The sequence below is a fragment of the Mesoplodon densirostris genome, chromosome 7 (genome assembly GCF_025265405.1).
Source record: "Mesoplodon densirostris isolate mMesDen1 chromosome 7, mMesDen1 primary haplotype, whole genome shotgun sequence".
Lineage (NCBI taxonomy): Eukaryota > Metazoa > Chordata > Mammalia > Artiodactyla > Ziphiidae > Mesoplodon > Mesoplodon densirostris.
The window spans coordinates 96,441,950-96,455,450 of record NC_082667.1 but is presented as its reverse complement, the minus strand read 5'-3'; the positions used below and the strand labels follow the sequence as shown (position 1 = coordinate 96,455,450).

Sequence of the window (13,501 nt, the reverse complement as noted above, 5' to 3'; positions counted from 1 at the left end):
TAATAAATATTCCAATCAAAAGACATAGGGTGGATTACTGGATTAAAAAAGACCCATCTATGTGCTGCTTATATACAGTGGAATATTATTCAGCCATAAAAAGGAACGAAACTGAGTTTTTTGTAGTGAGGTGGATGGACCTAGAGACTGTCATACAGAGTGAAGTAAGTCAGAAAGAGAAAAAAAAATACCTTATGCTAACACATATATATGGAATCTAAAAAACAAAAAAAGAAAAAAAAATGGTCAGAAGAACCTAGGGGCAAGACGAGAATAAAGATGCAGACCTACTAGAGAATGGACTTGAGGATACAGGGAGGGGGAAGTGTAAGCTGGGACAAAGTGAGAGAGTGGCATGGACATATATACACTACGAAACGTAAGATAGCTAGTGGGAAGCAGCCGCATAGCACAGGGAGATCAGCTCAGTGCTTTGTGACTACCGAGAGGGGTGGGAGGGAGGGAGACGCAAGAGGGAAGAGATATGGGAACACATGTATATGTATAACTGATTCACTTTGTTATAAAGCAGAAACTAAAACACCATGGCAGAGCAATTATACTCCAATAAAGATGTTAGAAATAAATAAATAAATAAATAATAAAAAAGGCCCATCTATGTGCTGCTTACAAGAGACTGACTTCAGAGCTAAAGACACACTAACTGAAAGTGAAGGGATGGAAAAGAGATTTCACGGAAATGGAAATAACAAGAAAGCAGAGGTAACAATACTCATATCAAACAAAGTAGACTTTAAAACAAAGTCTATGACAAAAGACAAAGAAGAGCATCATGTAATAATAAAAAGATCAACACAAGTACAGGATGTTACACTTGTTAACACGTATGCACCTAATACAGGAGCACCTAAATATATAAAGCAAATACTAAGAGACATAAAGGGAGAAATTGACAAGAATAGAATAGGAAGAGCCTTTAACATACCACTTACATTAATGGACAGATCATCCAGAGAGAAAATCAATAAGGAAACCGGGTCTTAAATGACACCACAGGCCAGTTGGACTTAATAGATATCTACAGGACATTCTACCCCAAAAGAGCAGAATGCACATTCTTTTTAACTGCACATGAAATATTCTCCAGGATTGACAATGTGCTAAGACACAAAACAAGTCTCAACAAATTTAAGAAGACAGAAATTATATCAGGCATTTTTTCTGACCACAACAGTATGAAACTAGAAATCAGTTACAGGAAGGAAACTGGGAAAAGCACAAATATGTGAGGAGTAAACAACATGCTACTGAAAAACCAATGGGCCAATGAAGAAATTAAAGAGGAGAACAGGAAATACATTGAGACAAAAGATAATGGAAACACAACTTTCCAAAATCTATGGAATGCAGCAAAAGCAGTTCTAAGAGAGAAGTTTACAGCAATGCAGGCCCACCTCAAGAAATAAGAAAAATCTCAAATAAACAACCTAACCTATCATCTAAAGGAATTAGGAAATGAAGAACAAATAAAGCCCACAGTCAGCAGAAGGAAAGAAATAATAAATATTAGAAAGGGAATAAAATTAAAGAAATGAAATTAGAGACAAAAAAGCAATAGAAAAGGTCAATGAAAGCAAGAACTTGTCTTTTGAAAAGACAAACAAAATAAATAAACCTTTAGCCAGGCTCATCAAAAGAGAGAAAATGCAAATAAACAAAAGAAGAAATGCAAGAGGAGAAATTACAGCCATTATCACAGAAATATAAAAGATAATAAGAGAATACTATGAAGTTATATGCCAACAAAATAGACAAACCAGAAGAAATGGACACATTTCTAGAAACATATAACCTGACAAGGAAGAAAGAGACCATCTGAACATACCAATTACTAACAGTGAAATTGAATTTGTAACAAAAAACCTCCCAGCAAATCCAGGACCCGCCGGCTTCACAAGGGAATTCTACCAAACACATAAAGAAGAGTTAATGCCTATCCTTCTCAAAGTATTCCAAAAAAGTGAAGAGGATGGAACACTCCCAAATTCATTCTACGAGGCCACCATTACCTGGATAACAAAACCAGACAAAGACAATACAACAAAAGAAAATTAAAGGCTAATATCTCTGATGAATGTAGATGAAAAAATCCTCAACAAAATATTAGCAAACCAAATTCAACAATAAATACAAAGGATCATACACCATCATCAAGTGGGATTTATTCCAGGGATGCAAGGGTCACTACTCGCAAATCAATCAATGATACATCACATTAACAAAAGAAAGAATAAAAATAACATGATCATCTCAATAAAAACAAAAAAATCACTTGACAAAATCCAACATCCATTCATGATAAAAACTCTCATCAAAGTGGGTTTACAGGGAGCATATCCAAACATAATAAAGGCCATTTATGACAAACCCATGGCTAAGGTCATACTCAATGGTGAAAAGGTGAAAAGAAAGCCTTTCCTCTCAAATCAGCAATAAGAGAAGGATGCCCAATCTCACCAATTCTGTTCAACATAGTATTGGAAGTCCCAGACACAGTATTCAGGCAAGAAAAAGAAATAAAGAGTATTCAAATTGGAAGGGAAATGTAAAACTGCTACTATCTGCAGATGACATAAAACTGTATATGCAAAACCCTAAAGTCTCCACCAAAAAATTATTAGAACCAATAAATGAATTCAGTTAAGTTGAAGGACACAAGATTAACATACAGAAATCTGTTGCTTTTCTAAACACTAACAAGGAACTATGAGAAAGAGAAAGCAAGAAAACAATCCTGTTTAAAATCACATCAAAAGAATAAAACACTGAGGAATAAACTTAACCAAGGATGTGAAAATTCTACTCTGAAAACTATAAAACATTTAAGAAGGAAACTGCAGCTGATACAAAGAAATGGAATGATATTCCAATGTCTTCAATTGGAAGAATTCATACTGTTAAAATATCCATAGCACCCAAAGCAATCTAAAGATTCAATGCAATCCCTATCAAAATACCCATGGCAGGGCTTCCCTTGGTGGCACAGTGGTTGAGAATCTGCCTGCCAATGCCGGGCACGGGTTCAAGCCCTGGTCCGGGAAGATCCCACATGCCGCGGAGCAACTAGGCCCGTGAGCCACAACTACTGAGCCTGCACGCCTGGAGCCTGTGCTCCGCAACAAGAGAGGCCGCGATAGCTAGAGGCCTGCACACAGCGATGAAAAGTGGCCCCCACTTGCTGCAACTAGAGAAAGCCCTCGCACAGAAACGAAGACCCAACACAGCCAAAAATAAATAACTAAATAAATAAAAATAAATAAATTAAATAAATTTTAAAAAAACATGACATTTTTCACACAACTAGAACAAATAATCCTAAAATTTATATGGAACAACAAAAGACCCCAAATTTCTAAAGTAATCTTGAGAAAAAAGAACAAAGCTGGAGGTATTATGCTCAGTCTTCAGAATATACTAGAAAGTAATCAAAATAGCATGATACTGGCAGAAAATCAGCCACACAGTTCAATGGAACAAAATAGAGAGCCTACAAAGAAACCCATGCATTTATGGTCAATTAATCTACAACAAATGTGTTAAGAATATACAATGGAGGAAAGACAGTCTCTTCAATAAGCGATGCTGGAAAAACTGGACAGCTACATGTAAAAGAATAAAATCAGGACGTTTTATCACACCATATATAAAATAAATTCAAAACAGATTAGAGATAAATGTAAGACCTGAAAAAATAACACTCCTAAAAGAGAAGGCAGAACACTCTTTTAGATAATTCATAGCAATATTTTTTGGACCTGCCTCCACAGGCAAAAGGAAAAAAAGCAAAAATAAACAAATGAGACCTAATCAAACCTAAAAGCTTTTGCACAGCAAAGGAAACCTTTGACAAAACAAAAAGACAACCTACTGAATAGGAGAAAATATTTTAAAATGATATGATCAATAAGGGATTAATATCCAAAATATATAAACAGCTCATATAACTCAACAACAAAAAACAAACAACCCGATTAAAAATTGGGCAGGAGACCTGAACAGACATTTTCCAAAGAAGAGATGCAGATGGCCAACAGGCACATGCTAAACACTGCTATCATCAGAGAAATACAATCAAAACCACAATGAGCTATCACCTCACATCTGGCAGAATGGCTATCATTTAAAAGAGCACAAATAACAAATGGTGGCGAGGATGTAGAGAAAAGGGAACCCTAGTACACTGTTGGTGGGAATGTAAATTGGTACAGTCACTGTGGAAAACAGTATGGAGGCTACTCCAAAAACTAAATATAGAAGTACCATATGATCCAGCAATTTTACTGCTGGGTAAACCTCCAAGGTAAACAAATACACTAATTTGAAAAGTATATGTACTCCAATGTTCATAGCAGCATTACTTACAATAGCCAAGATACAGAAGCAACCTAAGTGTCCATTAATAGTTGAATGGATAAAACAGATGTGGTATATATGTATATACTATATATATATTAATATATATTGAAAATATATACACACACAAATACACACAATGAAATATTACTCAGCCATAAAAGAAAGAAATTCTGCAATTTTCAGTAACATGGATGAACCTAGAGGGTATTATGCTTAGTGAAATAAGTCAGACAGAGAAAGACAAATACTCTATATTGCCACTTATATGTGGAATCTGAAAAATAAAAGAAGTCAAAGTATATAACAAAACAAACAGACTAACAGAAATCAAACTAGTGCTTACCAGTGGGGAGAGAGAAGGGGAGAAGAGGAAGACAGGGGTATGGTATTAAGAGATACAAACTACTACGTATAAAATAAATAAGCAACAAGGATATACTGTACAACAGGGGTCCCCAACGCCTGGGCCGCGGAGCGGTACCACCTGAACCATCCCCCACACCCTATCCGTGGAAAAACTGTCTTCCATGAAACCAGTCCCTGGTGCCAAAAAGGTTGGGGACCACTGCTGAACAGCACAGGGAAATACAGTCACTGTTTTGTAATAAATTTAAGCGAAGTATAATCCATAAAATCATTTAATCACTATGTGTACACCTGAAACTAATATAATTATGTAAATCAACTATACTTCAATTAAAAATTATTCAGTTAACTAATTAGTTAAAACATAAACTCAGTTTAAAGCGCCTCAGCTCGGGTATACTGGCAACTTACAATGAAAGACAGATCACCATGGGAAACTGCACCTTGTCTCAGTAAAAAGGTATTCAGAGATGCTTTTTATAGAAGATGGACTTAATGATGGGTGATTTTAGAATGGTTCAAAGAAAGTGCAGTTTTGCTGGGGAATGGATGCTCTCAGAGAGACCAGACAATTCTGATTGGTATCAATAATTTTGTTGATATCTAGGAGGTGTCAGAAATGGTGTCAGACTAAGCTATATGGGTAAAAAAGCAGAAATCACTCATAATAGCAGGGAGAGGAGGATGTTTAGTTGTTTTCGTGGTATGGAAAGTGTCCTCGTTTTTGTGCGCTGACATGCGTATGGTCACAGAGTGACCTGCCTGTTGATGGTGTTCTGTGAAATGGTTTATGTTCAAGCTGTTTAGCCTGGCCAGCTTCCAGCCCATAGTAGTCAGGTGCTGCTTTTTTCTTTCTCATTTATGCTATGTACAAATACAAGTAAAACTTATCTGTTATAAGGCAGGAATGTGGTTATCCTTGTGGGGGACAGTGGTAAATAAGGGAGTTTGGAATGTTGAAAAAGTTCTATATCTTGATCTGGGTGCTTATAGAAGTGTATTCCATTTGTAAAAATCATTAAGCTATACATTTGTAAGTGTATCTCAATAAAAAGTGAAAATTAAGAAGTAACTGATTTTCTCTTGTAAGACTAGTCATGAAGAGGGGAGGGAAAGAACACTCCTGCCATTCTATACTATTTGTGTAACCCATCAATGCATTATTCTGATATAACATTTTAAAAAATATTTCAAAATAAATATTTTATTGTATAAAAAGACCCTTGGACATAAGTCCCCTACACTACTCTTAGAAAATATTACATGTAGAACTATAAAAGTCCAACACAGTCTTAACTGTATAAAGCCTTAATTTACATTGGAGTTAACCTATGATGGAGTTAATTTTGACTACATTTTTCTCCTGGGCACAAAATCTGTACTGTACTTTAGAGAACTGTGGAAACAGAATGATTAGGCACAAGTACAAGATTTGGTCTCACATTCTCTTTCCAGGGGAAGCCTCAATTTACATGGCTATTATTTTGGTTTCTGAACCTGGATCAGGCTTGAGTATATTTTGTTTCGATTTTTTTTGGTTAACATATCTAATAAATTTGGAGCACCTGTAGGTACAGATATATTAACTGGCTATGTTTATTGTGATGCCTTGATGACTTCTATAACAATTAGCCAAAGATACAGGCAAGATCTGCCTATAAAGTGTACCCAAATCTGACCAATATTTATAGTTGAAAGAAATGCATCATGTTAGGAAGTGAAAAAGGAAGTTCTTCTTTTTACACCAGGCAAGAGTGCTACAAAATTTTATCTGTCTGGATTCCAAAATCAAAGTTGCTTGAACGTTTATTATGACCATGAAACTTAAACCAGGAAGTGGACACCACTGCTTCCACAATGCTTGACACAGCGATGATTAAAAATATTTTGCTCACAGCAGATACTTGAACACTGCTAATGATTATTAATGATTTCTTTTTTATATTCCCCTGGGAAAAAGATGAAAATCAGTTCATCTCTTATATGCAGTATACCTTAACAGGTCCAAACTCTTCAGAAATATATTATCATCTGAATTAGAGAAACCCAAGTACCATGTGAACTGCCATATGGGTACAAACATTCCATCATATAGGTAACATCTTGGTAATGGTCTCCACTGATAAAATTGCTCACATTGTATTGTAAACCTTTCAAGCTTAACTAACTAAAGATGATGGGACTTATATGAAGATAAACAAGAAACCCGGCCACAAAAATAATCAAATCAACATTGCTCAAGGAAATATCCCACAGCCTATTAAGAATAAACTGCTGGCTTTATAGCCACTATATTCAAAGAAAGAAAACCAACAACTGAATACCTTCTTCACTTACTAGAAGCAGCATATTCCACACCTGAAGATTTTACTACAACCTAATAATTTATCTGGTCAACAAACATGTGGCTAAGTTTGAATGGCAGCTCCTGTAAAGCTGCAAGTGCCAACTCTGGAAGTAATCCAAGCAACTGTAAACCAGTCCTTGTCTTTGAGCCCTATATCTTTCATATGCACAGAACTAGAGGTGTCTACAAAAAAATCTCACAGATAAGAAAATCCAATGGAATGCTACAGCCATCCACTATCCATAGGTAAAATTTTTGGCAACCTATAGCATGGAATATTCTGTACAATGAACTGGCTTCAAGTAGTGCTCTTGGCTATAAAGCATGTCACCCTGAAAATAACTGAAATATACCAGTACAGAGATTCATGGGTCAGAACTGGTGAGCTAGCTTAGGGTTTCTCAACCTCAGTACTATTGACAATCTGTACTGGAAAATTATTTGTTATGAGGAGATGCCCTGTACATTTTAAAGATATCCTTGGAATAGACGCACCAAGTTGTTACAACCAAAAATGTCTCCAGTCATTGCCAAGTGTCCCCTGGGGGACAAAATCACTACCATTAGAGAATCATTGGTCTAGCTGTGTTCAGGCCATTAGGCCGCCTAGACTCAGCTGGGCTACCAAAGACATACCTATATGGAGAACCACCCTCTAGAAACAGATAGAGCAATTAATCACAAGGTTAATCTTTATGTTGCACATACATATGCCTGTATGAAGGAGTCGTGCCTAAAGTGAAGAATTTGGTCTAAAACAGCCAATCAAGAATGTTTAGCTATCATCTCTACTATAACTCTCGAATCCATACTCAAACCCCAAATGGAAATGAAATAACTGTAAAGGATTAGAATGATTAATAAAAATAATTTTGACATCTATTGCTAGCAAAACTTAAACTGTTTGCCAACTACACTAGCCTCTCCTTCAGCAACTTCTACATAGATAGCTGGTCAAGCAGTCTTCAGTTATTTGACAGTTTCAAACTTCTACATCTAACTTCTGCCTTGGGTGAGCTACTAGGAACACAGGAAACAGGAAATTTAAAACAATGAGACTTTGATGAAGAATTGTACCTTGCTCTTCTTTTTGATCAATACACATTTGAGGGGATTTTTGAACTGCATAAATCTGAGGAGGAGAAGTATATTCTATTCCTATTACTTGTGCCTTTGACATCATTATGTAGAAAGGCAGTTCATGTTGCTTTAAGAACAAGATTAAGAACACTGGGATGTAAATGAACTTGGACACAGGCTTTGTTTTACATCTTTCTAGGACAACCATCCTCTGTCCCCACAGGAAATGTATGATGACAAATGGCTATTCATGAGGAACTCAAAACTGTAGAAAAGGACAATCTGAAGTATACTCAAAGGGGATAACAGACTTCAACTAATGTGACATGAACACATGTGACTCCAGATTGAAGGTGGAAAAAGTAAGGTAGGGGCAGAGGTAACTCTCTTTTTCTCAATGAAGTGAACAGAGATTAACAAATTGACCCAAACAGCCCTGAACAACTATCTGGAATAGTGGTTCATCATGTGAACCAATCATGATGTAGAATATTATCATTTTTTACCAGATCCAATTTCAGGGGACCTTATCAAACCCCATTCTCAGACAATGCAGCAGATATGGCTAAAACGTAATACCAATAAGAGCTCACCGAGATATATTTAATGAGCCCTCAAGGGTCAGCATATAGACTAAAGAGAGTCAAATCCAGATGATCCTAAAGGTTCATTTCCACCCCCTTTAAGATAGTATAGCAAGAGGTAGTGCAACAGATCTGAATTAGCTCCAGTAAAGAACAGACTGAGACCAGAGACTGAACCCCAGGAAGTAAGTCCAGGCTATATCGGCAACAGTCCCACTACTAGGGTTCTTTCCATAACATATCAACCACTGCTAGGCTAAGCATACCTATTTGTGGGATAACAGGTGATCAGTAAATAGTGCATTCTTTGCTATTTCTCTGCTTTGCCCCCAATAACTCCAATTTTCTAAACTTTGTGGTGCTAGCAAAGTGTGTGGTGTAAGTAAGTGTATGTACTTATATATAATATAAGTACATGTCTATGACATTTTGCACAACAAGCTCTTACATAACTTTTCTAATATCAAAGTCTGGGTTAGGTGTCTGCACAGAAAAGAGGTAACATAACAGTCCTAAGACCAGTATCCTTAGAGAGGCCTGCTTGCAAGCTTGGCCCATAACCATTGTATGGGAATGTGGATTTTGTTAAGGTTCTCACCATTCCCAGAATAGGTAAGAATGGCTCACTGTGCTTAAACTATTTGTTCAAACAATACGGTTTACACTGAACACCTGCCTTCCTTTGGGAAGTCTGGAATTTTGCTACCTGCTAGACAGAGTGTGCTTACATAATAAGCCCTAATAAAAACTCTGGACACTGAGTCTCTAATAAGCTTCCTTGGTAGACAACTTTCACATGTGTTTTCACAACTCAAGTTGTGACAACAAGTCCTGGGGGAATTAAGCACATTCTGTGTGACTCCAATGAAAGAAGACTCTTGGAAGCTTGCACCTGGTTTCCTGACTCCTGACTTCACCCTATGTACCTTTTCTCTTTACTGACTTTGCTTTGCATCCTTTCCCTGCAATAAATCTAAGCCATGAGTGCTGAATCCCTTGAGTCTTTCTGGTAAAATATTGTTCCTGGGAATGGTGTGGGAGACCCTGACATGGTGCCTCTTTTACAAAGGCACTTTAAGTTTTTTACTTGCTGTTACTATTAGATTCTGATGACATTACTATAATACAGTCCCCCAAAAGTTTTCCTCTCTTTAGATTCACTGAAAAGACCAGAAATGTCAAAGTTAGTTAATGAAGTTATTTTGGATTTAAAAAATAGTTACTCTCTGGAAACTGTCAAATATTCATTTACCTTGAGCAACAAGATCTCGTCTCAATAATGGATAAAGAACAGGTTCTACACCATCCATTTCTTGTATAATAAGGGTTTTCCCAAAACGTACTGCCAACTCAAGAGCTGTGATAAAGTTACTATCCTAAGAGAATAAATAAGAATACATATGAATTCCTTTATTACCTTAGATTTACAAAAGTTCTTACAGATAATGAATGAAGCTATTAACAGGAATAACACAAATATTTTAAAATTAATATGTATGTTAATAATACAAATTATTCATGATTGCTTTTCCAGTTATAAGTACTTGGTGATGAATCAATTTAGTTGAATAAATTATCAAATAAATTCATAAATAATTTAAATAGATATATTAGAAAAAAAGGATTTTTACATTAACAATAAAAAAGCCTTTTAAAATTTTATACTATGATTTCAAACTGATGCAGAAATTTTCAAATTCTACATGCAACAAGTTACTCATCCAAGTATTAATAAAAACTACTTTGGTTGTATTCAATATCATACATTGAATGGAAGAAGAAAGACAAGATGATGAATTCTAGTAAACTTATCTTGATGTGATAGTTCTAATTACTATGAAAAGAACCTTTAGATAAAATTCTATAACCATGCAAGAATTTTTAGGCTTTCTGGCTAGGTAAAGAGTCATTTTAAATACCACTTCAAGCCTCCAACTGTGGTTAAAAAAACTTTAAATATTTGGATAATAATTATTAAGATCTCCTACTATAACCATAAGTGACATTAAATATTTTATATATTATATAAATATATTACAATTATTCTTAAACACAAGTGAGTTAGATATCCCCATTTTATAAGTAAAGAACATTTTAAAGAGGTAATTTTTCAAGCACCTAAAGCATATCTACAAAAATTAATCATACACTAAGGCTTCCTCAAAAAAAAAAACTGACCAAAAATAATATCTTTGGTGAGATAAACATGACAGTGAAAAGTCACTAGACAAAACACGATGATTACATTTCACTGACCAACTGTCAAATCTTGGTACAAAACAAAGATGCTCATTGATGAGTTACAGGAACAGGAAATTATAAAGTCAAGGTTTTCCTAATTCTCCAAACTAAGTAATTTACTTCTATAGCATCCTATAATTGTGTTTAATCATAATTTAGTGTAAATGCTTATTTGTATAGTGTAAGTAATTACTTAATTTTCATCTCCATGAGGGCAGGAACTACTCACTTATAAATTCCCAGGGCTTAGATCAATACCTTGCATATAGAAGCAATGAAACAAATATTCTTGTTCCTTTTTACAAATTAGAAGACTAAAGCTAAGAACGCTACATTTCCTTCCCAGGACCCATACCAGGTAAGTTATAAGACTCAGTTTTGAATCTATGTTTTCTGATTATAGTTCTTTTCACCACAAGATACCATTACTAGTGGTATCTAAATTATAAGTAATACACACCTGCTGGTTAATAACTTCCAAACGTGAGTCTTTCAAATGTGTCTTTAACCATTCTGTAGCTTGGGAAGAAGGGTCTACAAGAAATGGGCAAACTCGACTCTAATTAAAAAAAAAAAAGATCATAAGCTTTCATTAAATGAAAATAATTTCTTAAAAATTATTAATCAAATTATGAGTGAGTTTTTCTCTCAGGGTTTAGAGAACACAAATATACAACTACAATGAGGAAATAAGGGTACAGTTTTTAGAGGCACCAGAGGTTACATTAATCAATTTTACCAGGAATTAGTACTAGGTAATTAAATTTAACCACAGTAAAGTGAATATAGTCTTATTTACTACACAATAACACAGAAAATGTATATTAACAATACAGTAAGCAGGAGTTCTAGTCCTAAGTTGATGCCATTTGTACCTCTCTTTTTGATTTTAAAATACACAGCCAAGTCATTCCCTAACTTTAGATATTCTTTGGTTGAGTAAACCATAGAGGCCTTTCAAGAGAAGTACGAGCTAATCATAAAAGTATCGCTGAAATAATTAGCAATAAAATTATTTATATTTCGAGACTAATTTCTCTAAAGTACTACATAGTTAATATTACAAAAGGAGTATCCTAGAAGAGAAAATTACATAAGTTGATAGGTTAAGCTCTAACAAACTAGGAACTAAACTCATTACAGAATGCCTTGCACTAATTAAACTCTGAAACAAACAGAAAATTAGAAACCTGGCATTGTGCCCTATACATACAATGACATTTAGCAAATGAAAGGAAGCCATTTATACATCTGATCAATTTAAATATATGTAAATAAATTTAAATAAATATGATAAATTTTAAACCATCTAATAGTCATTGTTACCTAGTAAATTAGATTTAAATAACAGCTGACCTTATTTTTCTTAAATTTTCACATTTATTTGAAAAATGTAATGCAGTTGTGTGCTATAGGGATAAAATAACACATGAAAGTCACAGTGAAGTGAAGACTTAGAACTGGGGTAGATCTAATAAGAACATGGATGTTATCTTAGTGGCATACCAAGAGGGAGAGGGATGGTGGGAATCATATGCCCTGGGGATTAACAGCATTTTATCAGAAATGCTGTTTAAAATTGCCAGCACATGGTGATAATAAAGAGCTGACTGACTTTTAAACAGTTTTATTATTGTTTTAAAATTCTCTCTAGACAGTGAGGCCTCTTTTTACCTGCACCCAGAATGGACCGCTCCCACCACAGCTCCACAGTGTTACCCCACTGTATGATCTTCCCCCAGCATCTATTTCTGGAGGCATCCAGAAATAACAAAATAATATGGCTAGTAAATAGCTTCTTAAGTATTACCAAAGTATTACACCTAGGTTTTAGATCTCATTTTATGCTAGCATTCAATAGCAAACATTCCACAAGTAAACTAGATTTTGCCTAACCACAAAAATAATTATTTTAAATTTTAAAAAAGTTCTTACCCATGATTTCATACCAATGATCTGATGCAGTTAAAAAGAGAATAAGATAATGTTTCAAAAAAATCATGTTTTTAGCACAGAAAATATGCTTAAGAATTTCAAAGAATACTTACAAGTTTGTGTTCATCTTATTTATACTTCTCCAGAGATTTAGAGAAGACCTCTGAGGTATATTTTAGGTCTGTGTTCCATGATTAAATGTGGTAAAATTCTACATTTAACAAATTATAGTATATCCAAAAATAGTGAGCTTTCATTCATTCATGCTATTCATTCATCTACCATATGTTGAATAATGTTTATAATAAGACAACACGAGAGATACAAAAATTAATAAGATATATTCCCTTACCCTCATTGGCCACACATCTAATAAAGAAGCAAAAAACCGAAAATTTTTTCAATCAAAGAGGACACAAAATTCTATAGGTGGATTACAGGCAGAGTTATAAGAAGCTGCTAGGAAGCAATTCAAGTCAAACTAGGTAAAAAAAAAAAAAAAAAAAAGGATTTGGCCAGGGAAACAAGTAAAAAAAAAACAAATTAGGCCAAAACAACAGCCTGATTGAGA

General features: G+C 34.8%; 1 protein-coding gene across 1 annotated transcript in view; it reads right to left on the bottom strand.

Moving 5' to 3' along the window:
* Positions 1 to 13,501, bottom strand: part of DYNC2H1 (dynein cytoplasmic 2 heavy chain 1) — a 384,236-nt gene that overhangs the window by 224,217 nt on the left and 146,518 nt on the right. The window contains exons 64-65 of the mRNA XM_060105577.1: positions 11,456 to 11,554; positions 10,007 to 10,130 (exon numbers count right to left, since the gene is read on the bottom strand). Of these exons, the coding sequence (XP_059961560.1) occupies positions 10,007 to 10,130; positions 11,456 to 11,554 (223 nt within the window). The remainder of the gene's footprint in view (positions 1 to 10,006; positions 10,131 to 11,455; positions 11,555 to 13,501) is intronic.